This window comes from Pelophylax lessonae, assembly GCF_965119305.1.
Source record: "Pelophylax lessonae genome assembly, chromosome: 1".
Classification (NCBI taxonomy): Eukaryota; Metazoa; Chordata; class Amphibia; order Anura; family Ranidae; genus Pelophylax; species Pelophylax lessonae.
In genome coordinates, this window is record NC_138768.1 from 804227566 (window position 1) to 804246067 (window position 18502).

Genomic DNA, 18502 nt, shown 5'->3' on the forward strand with positions numbered 1-18502 from the left:
ACCTGCACCTACTCTGAGAAAAAAAGCCCAGGGAATAGGGATACTTAGTTGGTTAATTAGGGAATACTGCATACTGCCTTATTGAATGTTCCTATACAGAGCTGCACCAGATTTTACACTCTTCAGTTTTAGCATATCAACCCGTGTGCTGCCCATAGTATTACTGCAGACTGCGTTACTAGGAGTTTGAGGAGAGTTAAAAACATGCCCCAAACTGCAGCTTTTAAAACGCCAGTGTGTACAGGACCTTAAAAAAAAAAAAAAAAAGTTCTTAAAAAAAAAAAAATTACATTTTACGAATTGGTGATTGTTCTAAAGGTAATTGTAAGCTCAAGCCCAATTGTCTGGGATGATTTTTTTCAGGCCAAACACTGTTTCTCCCCAGGGAGAAACCTTAGAGCAGCCTTACTTCTGTCTGCTGTGCCTGCCATGCTGCTCCCTAATTGTTAAAGGATAAGTTCACCTTTAGTAACAGGTTACCCATATTCAGGGTGTACATGTAGCATGTTACTAAAGTACCTGCGGACACACTGGCCTGATCCCCTTTTATCTGACAACTCAATTACAGAGCGGACGTTCAGGGCTCCACCCACAGTTTCCTGTGAATGTATAGAATAGAAGTACCATCTGCCATTGTGATCGAGGGAACATCCGATTGCCTCTTGCGAGATCAGGAAGGATTTTTTTCCCCTGCTGTAGCAAATTGGATCGTGCTTTGCTGGGGATTTTCACCTTCCTCTGGATCAACTGCGAGGATATAGGATTGTATGGTTGTGTTTTCTTTATTGTTTTTTTGTTGGTTGAACCAGATGGACTTGTGTCTTTTTTCAACCTATGTAGCTTGTAGTTCTTGAACTGCAGGGTCGCTGGTGAGCGTTTTTATAGCTCGTTGGTCTTCCTGTACTTCAGTGACCGCCTACCCATACGTGAGGTATGGGCAGACAGTTGTACTGACAAGTCTACAGGAGCCTGCCATTGCACTACAGCTCCAATGAATGGAGGAGGGGGCAGAAAATGCAGTCATAGTTGGCACGGTTGAGGAGTGCCTGTATTAGAACCCTTGGCTCCATTAACCCCTGCAGCACCAGAAGATTACGGCTGCGGAGTATGGCAGGACGGCAAAGAAATTATAATATGACAACATAAACCAGCACAAGGGTCACTTCGGAGTAAAAGAAGGTACATATCTACCTTTGCTGAATTTTAAAAAAAAATTTTTACCCAACCTTAGGCTTTAAGTAAATTTTCTGACTCTCGCATTGTGACGAGCCAAGTCCCACAAAACTGATTTCAAGGATAACTAGAACTATTGGTGGAAAAGCAACACTGGCGGTTCCTGTGCTTCAGATCATTATCTTACCGTAGATGTGAAGTTCCTGGAGTTGGCTATTGCAGGGTTTGACTTCATCACAGGAGTCTTTCCTTTGTCTACAATCAAACACATTAAATATCACCATATACAGTATGAGGTTCTGAGAAAATGAACACAATGAGACATGATACTATCGTCATATGAAGTACCAGATAAATCTGACTTGCACTGATGCATTAGGAATGTGACCTGGACATCTGGGCACAAATGACCCATGGTTAAGAGAGAGCTAATATCAGTTGGGGGCTCTATCATATCAAGTTGCCAGATATAAAAAGGTAAAGGGAGTAAGAGAGAGGTCACCTACCTTTAAGTTTGGAACCATCCTTTTCCTCTAATACAACTCTCTGGCCGTCCAGGGTGGATATAGGGACACCCAGGTCTAGGGGCTCCTGCTCCCCACTCTGAAGGGACAGAACAGTCTAGAGTTAATTCCATTTGTTTGTACTGGATATGGAATACAATTCGTGTATATTTGGGGCCAGTTCACACCAAAGAAACAGTCCGGATGCCAAATGCTTTTTTTGCAAACGTTTTGTGAGGTGTTCCAGTTTAATTGTGTTTTTGGCGTGTTTTCGATGTGTTTTACCACATTCCAGTACAGTCCAGAAAAAGATGCAGCATGTTCTACTTTATTTCTGGAACTGGAACGCACTGCAACTGACCGCACTGGTGTGAACTATGACACTGAGCCATACAACCTACTATCCATGCGTTTTTGATGCAGAAAAAAAAAAAAAACCACTGGACTGCATGTGGTGTGAACTGGCCCTAGAAGCCGAACTAAAGTACTGGAATGACATGCAATGTCTCTTTTGCAATAAAACATACCTACCTGTCTGCTCACAGCAATCACCAGACTGCAAACGGAGCTGGGCATGCCCAGCTCACCTTACAGCGGCTGGGCCGATGCTGTGTGCCAGGAGGACTAGATCCTGAGCAGGCTCAGCAGTGACATCATTCCGCATTGGCCAATGAAGATGGCCAAAACCTGGCACACAGGAGAAGATGGCGCCAGCAAAGGAGTGTTAGGAAGCCAAGTATTCTCCCTTTAAGTTCCATTGTATGCAGAACACAGTATATATTACATAAACCTAGATAAGAGGCTAAACCATTTTATTTATTTTTTTGCTTTCTCATTTTGTTTAATGCAGAACTGGATGTGAAAATTCACTGTAGAAATAGAGCTAGCCCGGTCGCCACACACCTGGCGTGGCCTGAGTGGTTAGCAGGTAAAAGCGTCCTCAGCTAGATTCATCGAAACATGTTGGGGTCACGGCTTGGATTAATTGAGCAGAGGCTGCTTTTACCTGCTAACCACTCAGTCTGGGCGATGTGTGGGGCTATGGGCTATCTCTTCCTACTTTTACAGCATGCTTTGGGTCTGGATGAACATTTCCCCAGCCTGCACCTTCACTAGTCAGTGGCATCCAACTCAGACTCGGTTAGCCTGAGGGGGGGCCACTAAGCATTTATCATGGATCACTGGGAGTGAAAATGTACTTACAAGTCGAGCATAAAGTTCATTAAGGTTCAGCCCATATTTAGCCACAACGGGACGCAAGACTTCAGTCACAGGCTTTGTCGGTTTGGCTTTCAATCCCACTGATCGGTTAATTGGTACAAGATCCAATCTAAAAGCAAATAAACATTTAAAACATTAGACCAAGAAAGTTTTGATAGAGTTCTACTTTAACATCAGCTTAGCCGATTCTGACCTCTCAATATCCATCCTTTCACTGCTAAGGACACAATTTATTTTAAATAAAGTCAAATAGCTTGGGTGCCAAATTTGTCACAGATTGGGCAGTAAAATCATCACTAGTACAAAAAAAAAAAAAAATGTATCATCTACTCTACTGTATTACATTACACCTTTAGGTTATCATAGAAATGCCCAGGAATGTTTAGATTTTGATGACAGCAATTTGCAGAGAGCTCTTTATTGCAGTTTACAAAATGCTTTACAGATGAAGCATTATTACTGCTTGGTAACAAGCAAAGTCTGCACAATACAATTACAATTATAAATACTGGACATCTGAAGAGCCTGTATAAGTATAATAGAGCAACAGAGGTACTGAGTAAAAGTTTTATTATCAGGAATTTTTTCTCAGAGAATAGGCGCAGGAACGTCCAACGGCTGAGTCACCCCACCCCTGGGCACCGTCCCTTGGTTCCACCACCTCCCAGTACTGTCCCTTTTAGAGAGTACAGTACCAAGTATTTTGTGGTGCTAAAATTTGTACGGGATTTGTTAACAATTAGAGCCATAAAATAGATCCTCTGCAGGCAGCAGCAATAGTCACCCCCCAGTAATAGTCACCCCCCAGTAACAATAGATCCCCCTACACAACATTATATTATACACCCCAGCAACAATGGACTGGCAGTTATAAAATACCACTCCTGCAACAATAGATCCACCCCTGCAAGAACAACAGATTTTCCAGCAGCCAACAACAATAGACGTCTCCCTCAACAGTTGAAACCCCCCCCCATACCCAGCAAAAATAGACCTCCTCAACAACAACAGACCCCCACACAAAAAAAAAAAAAAAAAAAAAAAAAAAAAAAAAAAAAAAAAGATTCCTGTCAGCATCAATAGACCCTCCAGCATACCCCAGTACCCCTTGCTGTTACATGCATTAGGTGTTGAAAGTGCCGGAATTACATTCCTCTCTGTTCCCACTGAAAAAAAAAACCTTGATTATCACCCCACCCCTTCCCCCACACAACCCACCTATATGCTACATCTGGTCCAGCTGTAGATTTTCAACTTTCCTTCGCTCTGCCCTGCTTTGTTGAGCATTAGAATCTAAAAGACATACCCTTACCCTATACTTCCAGGTATGGAGGAGCATGTGACGAAACTAAGCCAACCAGTGCCATCACAGGGTAGTCCATAGCCTGCAGTGGCTCAAAGAAGTGGTGGAGAGCTAAAGGAAGGTATGTTTGTCTTTGGAGGTATGCATTAAAGTGAACCTGTTGCATTACCCTGAATGGGCAAAGCATATTTTAACTTCAAAAGCAAACCTTTATCCCCCCCCAAACACTTAGGCCTGTTTCACACAGGCTTCAGCTTGTTTTAGAACTGAATGAACAGCAAGCTTTGACTAAGTAATGGCAGAGCTTTCATCAAGCTTTTTAGCAGTTTTCAAAAGTATTCAGCTCCAGTTTGTAAATGATTAACATGGTTCAGAATGGGAGTGCTGACTGCCACTTTAAACAAGTTACTAGCAGGCTTTCAACAAGCTTCAAGAAGTGCTGAAGCCTGCCAGCAGCTTGTTTAAAGTGGCCATCAGTACTACATTAGGATCTGGGTTTAACATTTTTCAAACTGGAATTGGTACTTTAAACGCTTCAACAAAGATTGCTAATAGCTCTGTAAACGCTTTGTCAAAGCTTGCTCTTCACACTGATCTTTTACAAGCTGATGCCTGTGTGAAACAGGCCTAAGAACTCCTATTGCATGCACCTCTGTATGCTAATCCCAATACATGTGCAAGTAACTTGTGAAATCAAACATTTATTCTGTTTATACTTTAAAAGCCCTACTTCCTGGTTGAATAAGGCACTGATGACTTGGCTAGGGAAGGTGTCCCCTAGGAAGGCTACATGATCAGTGCCTTCCAAGGAGATCTTTAGGTAAACTGCAAGATCTATGTAGAAAAAAAAAAAATCAATGCACTTTTTTCTGGGATCTCATGACGTCTCTGGAAAAAGCCCATTCATTTTTTTTTTTTCTACACTGATCACTGACACTTTTTTCTGGCACTGATCTCAATGGTTAGCTGGCTCTGAAAACACAGAAGCAGCAGCTGGACAAGGATGACATCTGCTATTCAAATTGCCTGCACCAAAGTAGAAAGGGAAGAGCCATATCTTGTGGCAACATACTATCAGCAGAGGCAAAAAAAAAAAAAAAAATTAAAAAACTCTTTATTTTGCTATAGTAAGCATAGTAATGGTAGCAGTTTTATGAGGGGGTCCACTTTAAGGTGATGGGTGGCTTCAATGACCAACAATAAGGCACAGAAGCTGGGAGGGTAATGCTAAAGCTTGATTTTCCTTCTTAACCCCTTGCCCCTGCCCCCAGCCCTTTAACAGGATCTAAATGCCAAGAAGTAGAGGTTGACTTTCCGGCCCTGCACCGATATGATTGCCCGTCACGTGATTAGAAGTGCCTGATCACAAGTATGCATTGGGAGCTGCCAGTTTAGTGAGCATGCTCTCAGCACAGAAAAGCCGTTTCCTGTGGATGCAAACATGCCGCTCAGCGTTAAAAAGCCCACACACCCAAAAGCTATATATATATATATATATATATATATATATATATACACACACACATACATATACACACACACATATATACACACACACATACACATATATATATATATATATATATATATATATACATACACATACACACACACACACACATGGCTTGAAGGAACAGGGTAAAGCATACATTTGCATGAGTGCCTCTAGTTTGAAAAGCCCAAGCAAAAGGCACATGCATGTTGCCAGTTTTATATTGAGCTTTCTATTTGATCAAAGCTCATCTTAAGGAGGTTAAAGGAGATGTACAGCCAAAGCTCGTTCGGCTGTAATTCTCCTATGGATCACAGAAGTGCAATTCGTTTTGCATTCCTGTGGCCCATTTTCAGGGCTGAAGTCCACTCTCTGACATCATAGAAGTCAGTCCAGGCATCACGTCATCACGACAATAGAAGTAGGGATCCATGAGGTGCCTGGACTGACACCCGGCTCAGCCTCTCAGCGAGCCGCCGAGAGCCTGAGCTGGAAGCCCTGCCCCCTCCACAGACCAGCACTCCCGTGAGCGAGGAGGGGACAGAGTGGAGAGCCCATGACTGGCAATTAGCAGCTCTCTGCTTGTGGAACTGTCAGAAATGAGCGATTGGCGGGGTTTGATCACTCGTTTCCCAGCATAGAGGCGCCGGGGGGGACCGATGCTGCATCTACCTAGGTAAGTATGATTTGGGGGGGGGGGGGCAATACATCCATTTTAAATGTTGAGCTGACATTTAATTAAATTACTCACAGGCCTTACAAACAGGAACACTAAAAAATGGCAAAACATTTTCACGGAGCTCATTGTTTTCAAATTGCTTTAGCTGCACAATTCCATACACAGGAAAACATGCGTAGACGTGAAATGATCCATGGCTGTAATAACCCCAGAGAGATTGTTAGTTTGGTAGACTGTGGAGAGCAGACTCTGATGAAGTACATTTATTAAATAAACTGGAAAAGGAAACGTTACTGCCAGGAGGGTCCGCAATGGAAAACCTCCCAGCAGCCCAAAATGTTACATTTGGTAGATTCATTTGGTTTCTCCTACCGAAATAACGTCCGTCTTTCTATTCTTAGATCCCGGGACTCGAGAATGCTGCTGTCTTGGCTGAGAACGAGCGGCTGAGTTACATGTGAAGACAAAATAAACAGAGGCACACAATAAATTACACATTGTGGGGGGGAGACCAAGCACATTCTACACACTGCTACTTGTCAGCAGAGGGGGCCAGGAGCTTTAACACTTTGTGCTGTGTGCAGATGTCTGTATTGAGCTTGAGCACCAGGGGTTTAAAGTGACCCTCTATTCCAGACAGACATCACCCCATTGGGGTACCTGCAAGGAGTGAAGGGGAACACTATAAAGTGTCACTCGAGTGACATTTGATTTTGCTGCCATCACATCTAAGACGGCGACAACCAGCAGCAGCCTAACGGCTTTTGGAGATCTACACAGGGCAGGCTTTTACAGTTAAACATGCACAAATAAGTTGTCAAGATATAATCTTATGGGTGGATTGAAGTGGAAATAAATGGTCTGGTAATAGAATCTCTTTAAAGACACAGCATCAGCATGCCAGTCAGAAACTAGCATTCTGAAAATGAGAGTTTAGTAGTGGCAGCCTCCATTTTACTTTCACGACAGATTAACAATAATCTAACCCATAAAACAAGGCCTTGACATTGCTATATTTAACCTGTCCTTAAAGCCCTGTACAAACGTGCTAAAGCCATTGGTCTGCTCAATAAAAAAAAACAGCCGACATTTGTCCCGTGTGGAAGCCAGCTGGTCCAGCAGAAGCCAGCTGTTTGGCCGGCTTCTGTCGGATATGCATTCTGGAAAACCAGCAGCCAACCAGCTCCCGATCAGCGCGCTCAGCCAATGGCTGAAAGCGCTGATCGGAGCATTCTGGCAGGAGGGCCACCCCCCTGTCAGAACACAACAGCTCAGCAGGGGGAGATCCAGCAGCGGCTCCAACTGGAGTGGAGAGTGTACCAGGCTTTAGGCTTTGTGATCGAGCAGCTGTGAAAATTGATCTTCAGAAGTCTGATTTCCAGTCTGCGTTTTTAATCTACCAAGATCAAACAACAAAATACCTCCTTATCAGATTGTTTTTTTTTTTTTTCTCTCTACTGCTCTGCCAGCTAATGGGAAAAGAGGGATGAAAGTAAAAGGAGGTAAAGCAAATTTTTACAAATTTCACAGCTGCTATTTAGGGATTGCTAAAGAGCTTTGACAGGAGAGAGAGAAAGCAATAAAGGGCCCACAACCGTAGTTAGATGGGGTAGCAAGTGGAATTGCATTAGCCCACCCATTTCTAACCATAAAACAAAGTGATTCTATAGGTTTAATTCTTTTATTTTTTTTCTCTAAAATAAATGAACATACTTACCTGCTCTGTGCAATTGCTTTGCACAGAGCAGCCCTGATCCTCCTCTTCTGTAGTCCCCCGCTGGCTGTCTTGGCTCCTCCTCATCACCTCATCTTGCTATGGGGACACTCATGCAGGCTCGATCTTGAGCAGCACTGTGTATCTATTGACACACAGTGCAGCTCAGCCCTGCCCCAAGTGCTCTGCTCACCGGAGTTGGTTGACAGCAGCAGGAGCCAATGGATCCCACTGCTGCAAAGCCTACTGTGAGAGAAGAATAGCGCTGCTGCAGATGTGCACAGCACTGGATCAATAACAGGCCCAGGTAAGTATTTCAGGGGGGCTGACATGGAAAAGTTTTTTTGCCTTAGTGGGAAGATCGCAATAAAGTTAAAAAAAAACGTACCTTTACAACCAACTTTAACCTCTAGCAGTGAATGAGCTTTAAAGAAAGCCCTCTGTAGCTTGCAGGCATTCATCCTCAAGGATCAGAACAGAGCATTCTAACTTTGTTTTTAGGTTGAAAGACTTCTAAATCCCTGCGCTCAGAGGGAGCAAAGGAGTTCAAACTGCTGCAATACCAATTATAACCATTGCTGTCTCTTTTTGTGACTTTTAAGGCTGAATTGCTTCCCAGTGCCTGCAGCTACAGGGGTCATTAAGGGCTTTCTTTAAATTGCCTCGAATATATTTGTTAAGAATATGCACGAGTTCACTTTTTACCCAAAATAGAACCTCAAAAGTGAGCTCTCAAAACCGTGCTTGTGATGGTGGGGGGTGGGTGGTAAGATGATTGGCGCAGATCCAGCCACTTGTCCCACAGACCGACTGAAGGATCAAAAAGCATAGCTCTAACCAACGTAATAAAAAAACATTTAGAGGTAGAGCCCACCTTAGCAGAGAGGGTCTTACCTTGTTTCCACCAACTAAAAACAGATCCACTGCAGCAATATTAAAACCATGCTTCTCACACAGGCCACTCAAGATTTCCTTAATGGAGAAACCGGCCTTCACAACCATGGCACAGGAGGAACCATCTGGCAGAGCGATGTAGCAGTGTTTAGGGGATTTCTCAGAAGACGACACTCTGGACGATTCAAACTTTGGAGAACACAAAGAAAAAGCTGATAAAGAGCAGACAGCAGAACTAGTACAACATTACATGATTTAATGTTTCCTGTGAGGGCTGCAATACAGCATGCAAACATGCAAAGTTCATGATGTGCAGACGACTATTTTGTGAAATACAGTGGCAAGAAAAACGATGTGAACCCTTTACAATTAACTGTTTTTCTGCCGTAATTTGCCATAATATGTGACCTGATCCTTATCTAAGTCAGTGGTTCTCAATTCCGGTCCTCGGGACCCACTAACAGGCCAGATTTTAAGTATTACCTTGGGGGATGCAGACTAGAATACTGCAATCACTGAGCAGCAAATGAGATCACCTGTGATGTAATTTAGTTATCTTGCAAACCTGGCCTGTTGGTGGGTCCCGAGGACCGGAATTGAGAACCACTGATCTAAGTCAAAACAATAGACAAACCTCAATGTGCTTAAGCTGAACATGCACAAACAATTCCTATACCTCGTGTCTTTACTGAATACACCTATTAAACATTCACAGTGTTGGAGGAAAAACAAAGTGAATCCATAGATTAATTACTTTGACAACATTTTATTGGAGTCAGTAGTTTGCACAGATGGCATCCAATTATTTAAATTAATTGGTAGGTGTGGTTTAGAGCTACTTTGGTTGATAAAAGGCACCCAAACATTTTAAAATTGCGGTTCATAAGAAGCATTAGCTGATGTGAGCCATGCCTCCCAAAAAGGAGCTCTCTATGTAAAGTGGAGAAAGTATTTGATCCTCTGCAGATTGTGTACATTTGCCCACTTAAAAAGGTCTATAATTGTTATCATAGGTGTATTTTAAAAGATAGAGAAAGAAAATCAAACAAAAATCCAGAAAAAAAACATAATAGATATGTTCTAAATGGAGTTGCAATTCAGTGAGTAAAATAAGTATTTGATCCCCTACCAACTAACAATAATTCTGGCTCCCACAGACTGGCTATAGTTTGTGCTCATGTGGTACACAGATTAGTCCTGTCAATTTAAGAAGGTGCTTCTAACAGCAACTTGTTGTGTGTATAAAAGACACCTGTCCACAGAATCGTTCTCTTCAATTCAAACCTCACCATCATGTGCAAGACCAAAGAGCTGTCGAAAGATGTCAGGGACAAGATTGTAGAACTACATAAGGCTGGAATGGACCATACGACCATCAGCAAGAACCTTGGTGAGGAGACAACTGTTGGAGCGATTATTTGCAAATGTGAGAAATACAAAATAATCATCAAATCGCCCTTGGACTGGAGCTCCATGCAAGATTTTGCCTCATAGGGTAAGGATCATGAGAAAAGTGAGGGATCATCCCAGAACTACATGGGAGGAGCTTGTGAATGATCTCAAGGCAGTTGGGACCACAGTCACCAAACAGACCATTGGTAACACAATACGCCATCATGGATTGAAATCCTGCAGCGCCCGCAAGGACCTGCTCCTCAAGAAGGCACATGTACAGGCCCATATGAAGTTTGCCAATGAACATCTAAATGATTCAGAGAAGGATTGTCAGAAAGTGCTGTGGCCAGATGAAACAAAAATTGAGCTCTTTGTCAAATACTCGACTCGCTGTGTTTGGAGGAAGAAAAATGCTGACTATGAATCAAAGAACACCATCCCTACAGTCAAGCACAGAGGTGGAAACATACTTTGGGGCGGGGTTTCTCTGCTAAAGATACAGGCCGACATTGTCGCATTGAGAGGCCAATAGACCGGGACATGTATTGTAAACTTTCGGATTAGAAGTTTCTTACCTCAGCCAGAGCACTGAAAATGAGTCATGGATGGTCTTCCTGCATGACAATGACCCAAAACATACCGCCAAGGCAACGAGTGGCTCAAGAAGAAGCACATTAGGGTCATGGAGTGGCCTAGCTAGTCTCCAGACCTCAATACTATAGAGAATTTATGGAAGGAGCTAATACTGAGTTGCCATGCGACAGCCAAGAAACCTAAAGGATTTAGAGAAGATCTGTAAAGAAGAGTGGACCAACATCCCTCCTGAGATGTGTGCAAACCTGGTCACTAACTACAAAAAACGTCTTACTTTTGTACTTGCCAACAAGGGTTTCTCCATCAAGTACTAAGTCACGTTTTGCTTAGGGATGAAATACTTATTTTACTCACTGAACTGCAACTTAATTTATAACATTTGTATTGTGTTTTTTTGGTTGATATTCTGTCTCTATCATTTAAAATACACCTATGATAAAAATTGTAGACCCTTCATTTCTTTGTAAGTGGGCAAACTTACAAAATCTGCAGGGGATCAAATAACTTTTTGCCCCCACTGTACACATGAGTAGTTGATCTGCATATGGTTGGAAAGGGATACAAATAAATGTGTTTTAGGCATCCAGTCAGTCAAGGAACTGTCTATGAATAGAAAAAGTTAAGTACAGTGGCTACTTTTCCTAGAAGTGGGCGCTCAGCCAAGACAACTCAAGACCCAATGCAGAATCCCTGTTCATGAGTCTACCATATGGAAGTCTTTGAACAGTCAGGATGTCCATGGCAGAACACCACGGAGGAAGAAAGAAAGTTGCTGCTCTTAAAAGAAAATAAATAACTGCTGCACCGCTGAAGTTTGCCAAAGAGCACCTTGGCAAACTGAAAGGCTACTGGGAGAATGTTGCGTGGACTGATTAAACAAAAGTTGAGTTGTTCAAGAAGAACACTCAGCACTATGTATTGTGCAAAAAGGGCTCAGCTTACCAACATCAAAAAAACATTCCAATGGTGGTATGGTGGAGGAACATCATAATTGGGCTCGCTTCACTGCCTCAGGGCCTGGACTATTTGTTATCATTGAGGGTGAAATAAATTCCCAAGCTGACCAAAATATCCTACAGGACAATGTTGGAGTGGCGGCTGTCCACCAGTCGTAGTTGGGTGATGCAGCAGGACAAAGACACTAAGCAAAGTAATTCCACCACAGGCTGGCTTCAGAAAAAGAAAATGTGCCTTTTGGAGGAGCCCAGATCTCAAAGAATGACTAAACTTGTTGAGGAAAAAAAAAAAAAAAAATAACAACATTCCCCTCTGGGAGAGCAGTGGAACTTTGTTGCAGATTTATACATTTTGTTATTCTGAAAGAAAGAGCTGTTTATGTCCATGTGCAAACTGATTGTGTTTGGGGGTGATTTTAGAACGGTCAGCTGCAGCACCTGTAGGGTTCTAATGAGGAAAGCAGCAAGGGCTGCATCCCTTTAGACATGGCTTACCTTTGGGAGTATCTCAAAAATGATATTTTTGTTGCAGAGGATTCGCAAAATCTGACTTGTATCTTAGTGCAGACTTCTGGGAAAAGCAGTAACCCAATCACACAAAAAGTAAATGGCATATCTGGGGGCGTTATATACACCATCTGTGTACAAAACCCCTCCAGGTAGCCAGATTGCATTGTTTTTACAGAAAATTCCAGTGCTGCAGATTGAAAAGGAAAGGTAATTTTTAATAACATTCACCTACAATATGACATATGTCACAATTGTATACGCTATTTAACTTTTTTTTTATTATTTGCTATTTTTGTGGAGTTGCTCTTAAATCCCATAGAGATTCTGTTGGAATGACCTCAAGAGAACCAGACATTCTACAAATGTGTTTGAAGTGAAGCAGTTTTGTAAAGAGAAATGGTCACAAGTTCCAAATGAACATTGTGTAGGTCTGATCAGGAGTTATTGAAAGTGCTTCTTTGAAGTCATTGCGGCCAAAAAAAGACCTCTTAGTACCAAAGGGTTCACATACTTTTTCTTGACACTGTAGTATTAAAAATAATCAAATATTGCACTGAAAAAAAGAGAGGAAATTGATTGGCTACTATGGACGACATTGCTTCTTTTCTTCAGGCACTTTGTTAGACTGTGATGTCAGTAATGGATTCCTCTAATAGGATTACAATAAATCTTTTTCCAAGGTGAGACAAGCACATTACATGAAAATTAGATTACAAAGGTCACAAGAATCCATACGATCATTTAGCTAAAGCATGCATAATGTGAGCTCCAGGCTTTTAAAGTGTTCCTTGTCAAGTGGTCCGATAAGAGTTGCTGTCTTGTAAAACAATTACAGTTAGAACTTGCTCCTTACCTCCAGAGCATTTCCATTACTTCCACAATTAATCATCTCAAGGCTTGCTGAAGAGGATACAGAACCTTGCGACTCGCGCCTCCTGCCGGGACCCCCGTTGATAAAAGTGGAGTCTGCCAGGAAAATGAAGAGGAGACCATCAGCTGTGAACTCTGAAACTGTGATGGTTAATGGCAAATCAGTTCCATTGGGAAAAATATCTAATTCTGCACAGTGAGTTATGACTAGAGTATGGTACTACTTACAAGAAGAGTGAAACTTATTATTTACTAGAAAAATTCAAACACTTTGTCCTTTGTCAAGGAAGTTTTGGGCCTTTAGCAGAAATTGAAGCATAAGGAGGGGAGCACAATGGCACTTGTTGGCACATACTGGCACTTTAAAGGACTTGTTGTTCATGCACATTTTTTGCGCTGATTGCACTTAATTTTTGTAAAAGTATTATGTATTGTGATTTAAATAGTATATTTCTGCAAAAATAATGAATAGAGATACATATTAGGCACTTTATGGTTAGACAGCGCTGGGTAAACACATAGAAATTGAAGAATGGCTCTCGTTTCAGAGGCATCTGGGCAAGAACAAGCCCTTACAAACAATGCACCAACCAATCAAGATCTTGATGCACAAAAAAGCTTTTTTACCCCATACTTCAGACTGCCTATCCAGAACTGATAGGGAGGCAATAATATTTTAGGCTTCTCCAGCAGTGAGCAAAAAGTTCTTGTCTTTCCAGAACGTTTGAGCTGCAGAAGGCTTATGCCTTTTGTCAACGCTACTTATAAGTTACAGTGGTTGTAAAGACTGAAGGTTTTTTTTTTTTTTTTTTTTTTTTTTTTTTAACCCCTATGCATTCTATGCATGTAAGTAAAAAACAAACATTCAGTGTGCAGCTCCCCCCTAATACTTACCCAAGCCCAATCTTGATTCAGTGATGTGCAGAAGACTTGAGACTCTCATGGGTCTCTGCCTAGTGATTGGCTGAGATGTAACAGCAGGAGCCAATGGCTCCCGCTGCTGCCAATCACAGCCAGCAGGGCAGAGCCGTGCTCCCTATGAACACAGACCGCTGGCTCAGGAACGGGTGTGCATAAACACCCCCAAAGCAAGTGGCTTTCTATGGGGGCCCTCAGCACCGGCGGGGGAAACAAGAAGAGGAGGATCGGGCTGCTCTGTACAAAACCACTGAACTGGCACCTAGAAGAGCATGCAGTATAAATAATGTTATTTTTTTTAAATACAATTTTTTCCTTTACAATCACTTAAGAAAAATTAATTCTGGTTGCTTTGGACAACTTGGGACACTATTCTCCTCTACATTCTTTATTCATCAGGTTATTGCCCACACCTCCAAAATGCCAAAAGGGTAACTTACTTCTCACAGTAAGCACGGCTGAAAAATTGGATTTTTGTACTTACCGTAAAATCTATTTCTATTTCGTTCATCGACGGACACAGCGCTCCATAAATCATAACTAGTGTGTTATATTGCCTCCAGGAGTAGGACTAGGCAGAGCAAAAAAAACAACACCTGGCTACACCAATGGGCCGTCCTTATCTTTGTATATAGCCCCCCTTCTCTGCTCTAGGTGATTAGTTTAGCAGCAAGCAGTATTAGAAGTATCAGAACTCCATAGAGGGGTGGGTGCTGTGTCCGTCGATGAACTCAAAGAAATGTATTTTACTGTAAGTTCAAAAATCCCAAGTGGCCGCCTTGCAAACTTGCGATGTTGATGCCTCAGCGCCCGAGTAGAATGCGCCGTGACAAGGAAAGGTGGAACCTGACCTTTAATGGATAACGTAGACAAGGGAATCTCCCAAATATTCTCAAATGGAGGTTTCTGGAGAACCGAAAGCACTAAAATTTAAATCCCATGGTGGCAAAAGAGACCATACAGGTTGGGCTACATGTCAAACCCCCTGAATGAAGGTACGAACTAAAGAGTGTGTGGCTAGAGGTCGCTGAAAGAAGATTGCCAAGGCAGACACCTGGTCCTTGATGGTACTCAAGGCCAACTTCTGATCAACGCCCAGTTGAAGCAAGGTTAAGATCCGAGCCACAGAAAAGGATCGAGAATGAGCGCCAACTGACTCACACCAAGAAATGTATGCTTTCCACGTACGATGGTATATCTTACTGGAAGATTACTTCCTCGCCTTTACCATAGTAGGGATCACTGATCCAGACAGACCTCTACCCCTCAGTACCTGGCTTTCAAGAGCAAAGCTATTAAAACCAGCGACTGTAATAACAGTGAATCACAGCCTGTGGTTCCTGAAATTTGTCCAGAGGAAGGACCATCCTGGTTAGAATTAAATCAGACCTAGGTAAATCAATTTCCTGGACAGGAATAGGAGGGATCTTGTGTAGTTCGGATATCACCTAAACCTTTGCAGGAATTAAATCCGCACAAGAAGACTCAGGACCTAAAAATCCTGGCAAAAAAAAAAAAAAACTTTGCCCCTCTTTCTGGGTACCCCCATAAGAAACATTTTGCGGATCTCCTTGAAGCTCACAAAAGTCTACAGAAACCAGCGAAGAGGTATTGTCTGCTGGTCCGGAGAAGCTAGATCTAGGCTTACCAGACCAAGGTTACTTGGAACCTCCCAGGGAAGATTTAAAATATCTATTTCTCTTATTCTCCGTCCCAGAAGTACAAAAAATGGATTTTTGTAAGATCTTACCGTAAAATCCTTTTCTCTTAGCTCATTGACAGACGTAGTCCTCTTGATTAATATCAAATTGGGTTATGCTGCCCTCTACAGGAGTAGGACTAGGCAGAAGGAAAACGTTCTGGCCACACCTTAGGGGCAGTCCCAGAGGGTATATCCTCTTCCTGTCTGCTGCAGGAAATCAGTTCTGTCACAAAGCAGTGTCAGAGAATTTAACCCAACCCAACTCAATGATAGAGGGGCGGGTACTATGTCTGTCAATGAGCTAAGAGAAAAGGATTTTACGGTAAGATCTTACAAAAATAAATTTTTCTCTGTCGCTCATTGACAGACGTAGTCCTCTTGATTAATATCAAATTGGGACGTCCCAAAGCAGTGCCACAAATGAGGGGTGGGAACAGAAATCAAAATCCAGAAGGCCCAACCGGAGCCAACCAGAAGTATCAAGGGACTCATCGAGCAAACAGATGAGACCTACCCAACAAACCCTCGAGGTAGACCAACAGTCTCCTCAAACAGCGGCCTGCAGGAACCTTGCGGCCAAAAGAGGCATCTGACGATGCCCACATAAACCTTATACAATCTTGTAAAGGTATGAACCGACGACTAAGTAGTCACCTTGAAAACCTGAACCACTGACGCCTGATGGCGGAAGGTCCAGGAAACACTAAGCGCCCGCGTAGAGTGCGCCTTAACAGGGAACGGGGGATCCCGACCCTTAAATATAATAAGCCTATACCACCGTCTGTCTGATCCATCTAGAGATGGTCGCGGCAGAAAACAGGCAACCCCTTCTTAGGGCCATCCGTGATCACAAACAGTGACTCCGTATTACGAAATGAATCCGTAGTATTCAAGTATACCCTGATCGCCCGAACTACATCCAAGGAATGCAACGCGAATTCTCGAGGATGACTGGGCTTAGGACACAGGGAAGACAATACCATGTCCTTATTCAAATGAAACTTTGAAACCACCAGATATGGGGAACAACAGGATAATGCGGCCAGTTTTGACACCCTGCGTGCAGAAGTGATAGCCACCAAGAGGGCCACCTTCTGGGAAAAAGTAAGCAAGGGAATCTCCCTGATATTTTAAAAGGGAGGTTTCTGAAGAACCGACAACACCAGATTAAGATCCCAGGGCGGTAAAGGCGCGCGCACTGGCGGAGCCAGGTGTCGCACCCCCTGGATGAAATTCCGCACCAAGGAATGAGTAGCCAAAAGCTTCTGAAAGAAGATTGCTAATGCTGAAACCTGACTCTTGATAGCACTCAAGGCCAGCTTCTGCTCAACCCCCTGTTGCAGAAAGGCCAATATTCGGCCCACCGAATAACAACGTGGAGGGAACCCAAGGGATTCACACCACGCAATCTAAGACTTCCATGTGCGATGATAAATCTTTCTGGAAGTCGCTTTTCTTGCTTTAACTAGAGTAGGATAACTGAAGATGACAATCCCTTGTCCTTCAGCACCTGGGTTTCAATAGCCAGGCCGTTAAAGCCAGCGATCGTAAAGCAGGATGGAAGATCGGTCCCTGCGACAGCAGATCCTCCCTAAGAGGAAGTCGCCAAGGAACGTCTGCGACCAGCCTGACCAGGTCGGCGCACCAGGCCCGACTAGGCCAGTCCTGAGCTACCAGGATAACTGGGATTCCCTCCACCTCTATCCTGCGAAGAAGCTTCGGCAGCAACTTGAGAGGAGGGAAGGCATACAGTAGCTGATACTGCCCCAACGGGGCGATCAGCATGTCTGCGGCGTCTGCTAGAGGATCGCGGGAGCGAGCCACAAACCTCCGCACTTTCCTGTTGAGCCGAGATGCCAACAGATCCCATTCGAGGTGCCCCAACGGAGGCACAGTTTTTGGAATACCTCTGGATGAAGAGATCATTCCCCTTGATCCAGAATCTGACGGCTGAGATAATCTACCTGCCAATTCACCCCCGGAATGAATACCGCAGAGAGAGCTGGAACAATCGTTCCGCCCAACGAAGAATGCTGGCCACTTCTATGGCCGCTAGGACACTCCTGGTGCCCCCTTAATGATTGACATAAGCCACTGCTGTGGCATTGTCCGACTGGATCCGCACCGGGCTGCCCCGGGGCTGCTCGATCCAATGAATCCAATTCATGTAGTTCCAATACATTTATCGGTAACCTGGACTCTTCCAGGGACCAAAGCCCCTGAGCAGATAATTGACCGAGAATTCCTCCCCACCCGGATAGACTGGCATCCGTGGTGACAATCGTCCAGTATATTGGAAGAATGACTTCCCCTGGCTGAGCATCGGAGACCGAAGCCACCAGACCAGAGACTCCCTGGTCCACTCGCTCAATCGGATCCGATTGTCCAGAGATTCTGGATTCCGATTCCATTTGAGAAGAATCTCTCCTTGAAGGATTCGGGTATGGAACTGGGCAAATGGTACTGCTTCGAAAGAAGCCACCATCAAACCCAGGACCCTCATGCAAGTCCGAAGAGAAGGCCAGTTGTTGGATAGTAACAACTGAATTGCCGATTGAATCTTCCGGAGTTTCCCTGC

General features: G+C 43.4%; 1 protein-coding gene across 2 annotated transcripts in view; it reads right to left on the minus strand.

Moving 5' to 3' along the window:
* RGS12 (regulator of G protein signaling 12) overlaps positions 1 to 18502 on the minus strand; it is a gene marked incomplete at its 3' end in the record, with an annotated part of 381119 nt that overhangs the window by 44629 nt on the left and 317988 nt on the right. For both annotated transcript variants that reach the window (XM_082256416.1, XM_082256415.1), the window contains 6 exons: positions 13288 to 13400; positions 8980 to 9168; positions 6744 to 6817; positions 2880 to 3006; positions 1680 to 1776; positions 1361 to 1428 (listed from right to left, as the gene is read on the minus strand). In XM_082256416.1, coding sequence (XP_082112542.1) covers positions 1361 to 1428; positions 1680 to 1776; positions 2880 to 3006; positions 6744 to 6817; positions 8980 to 9168; positions 13288 to 13400 — 668 coding nt within the window. The remainder of the gene's footprint in view (positions 1 to 1360; positions 1429 to 1679; positions 1777 to 2879; positions 3007 to 6743; positions 6818 to 8979; positions 9169 to 13287; positions 13401 to 18502) is intronic.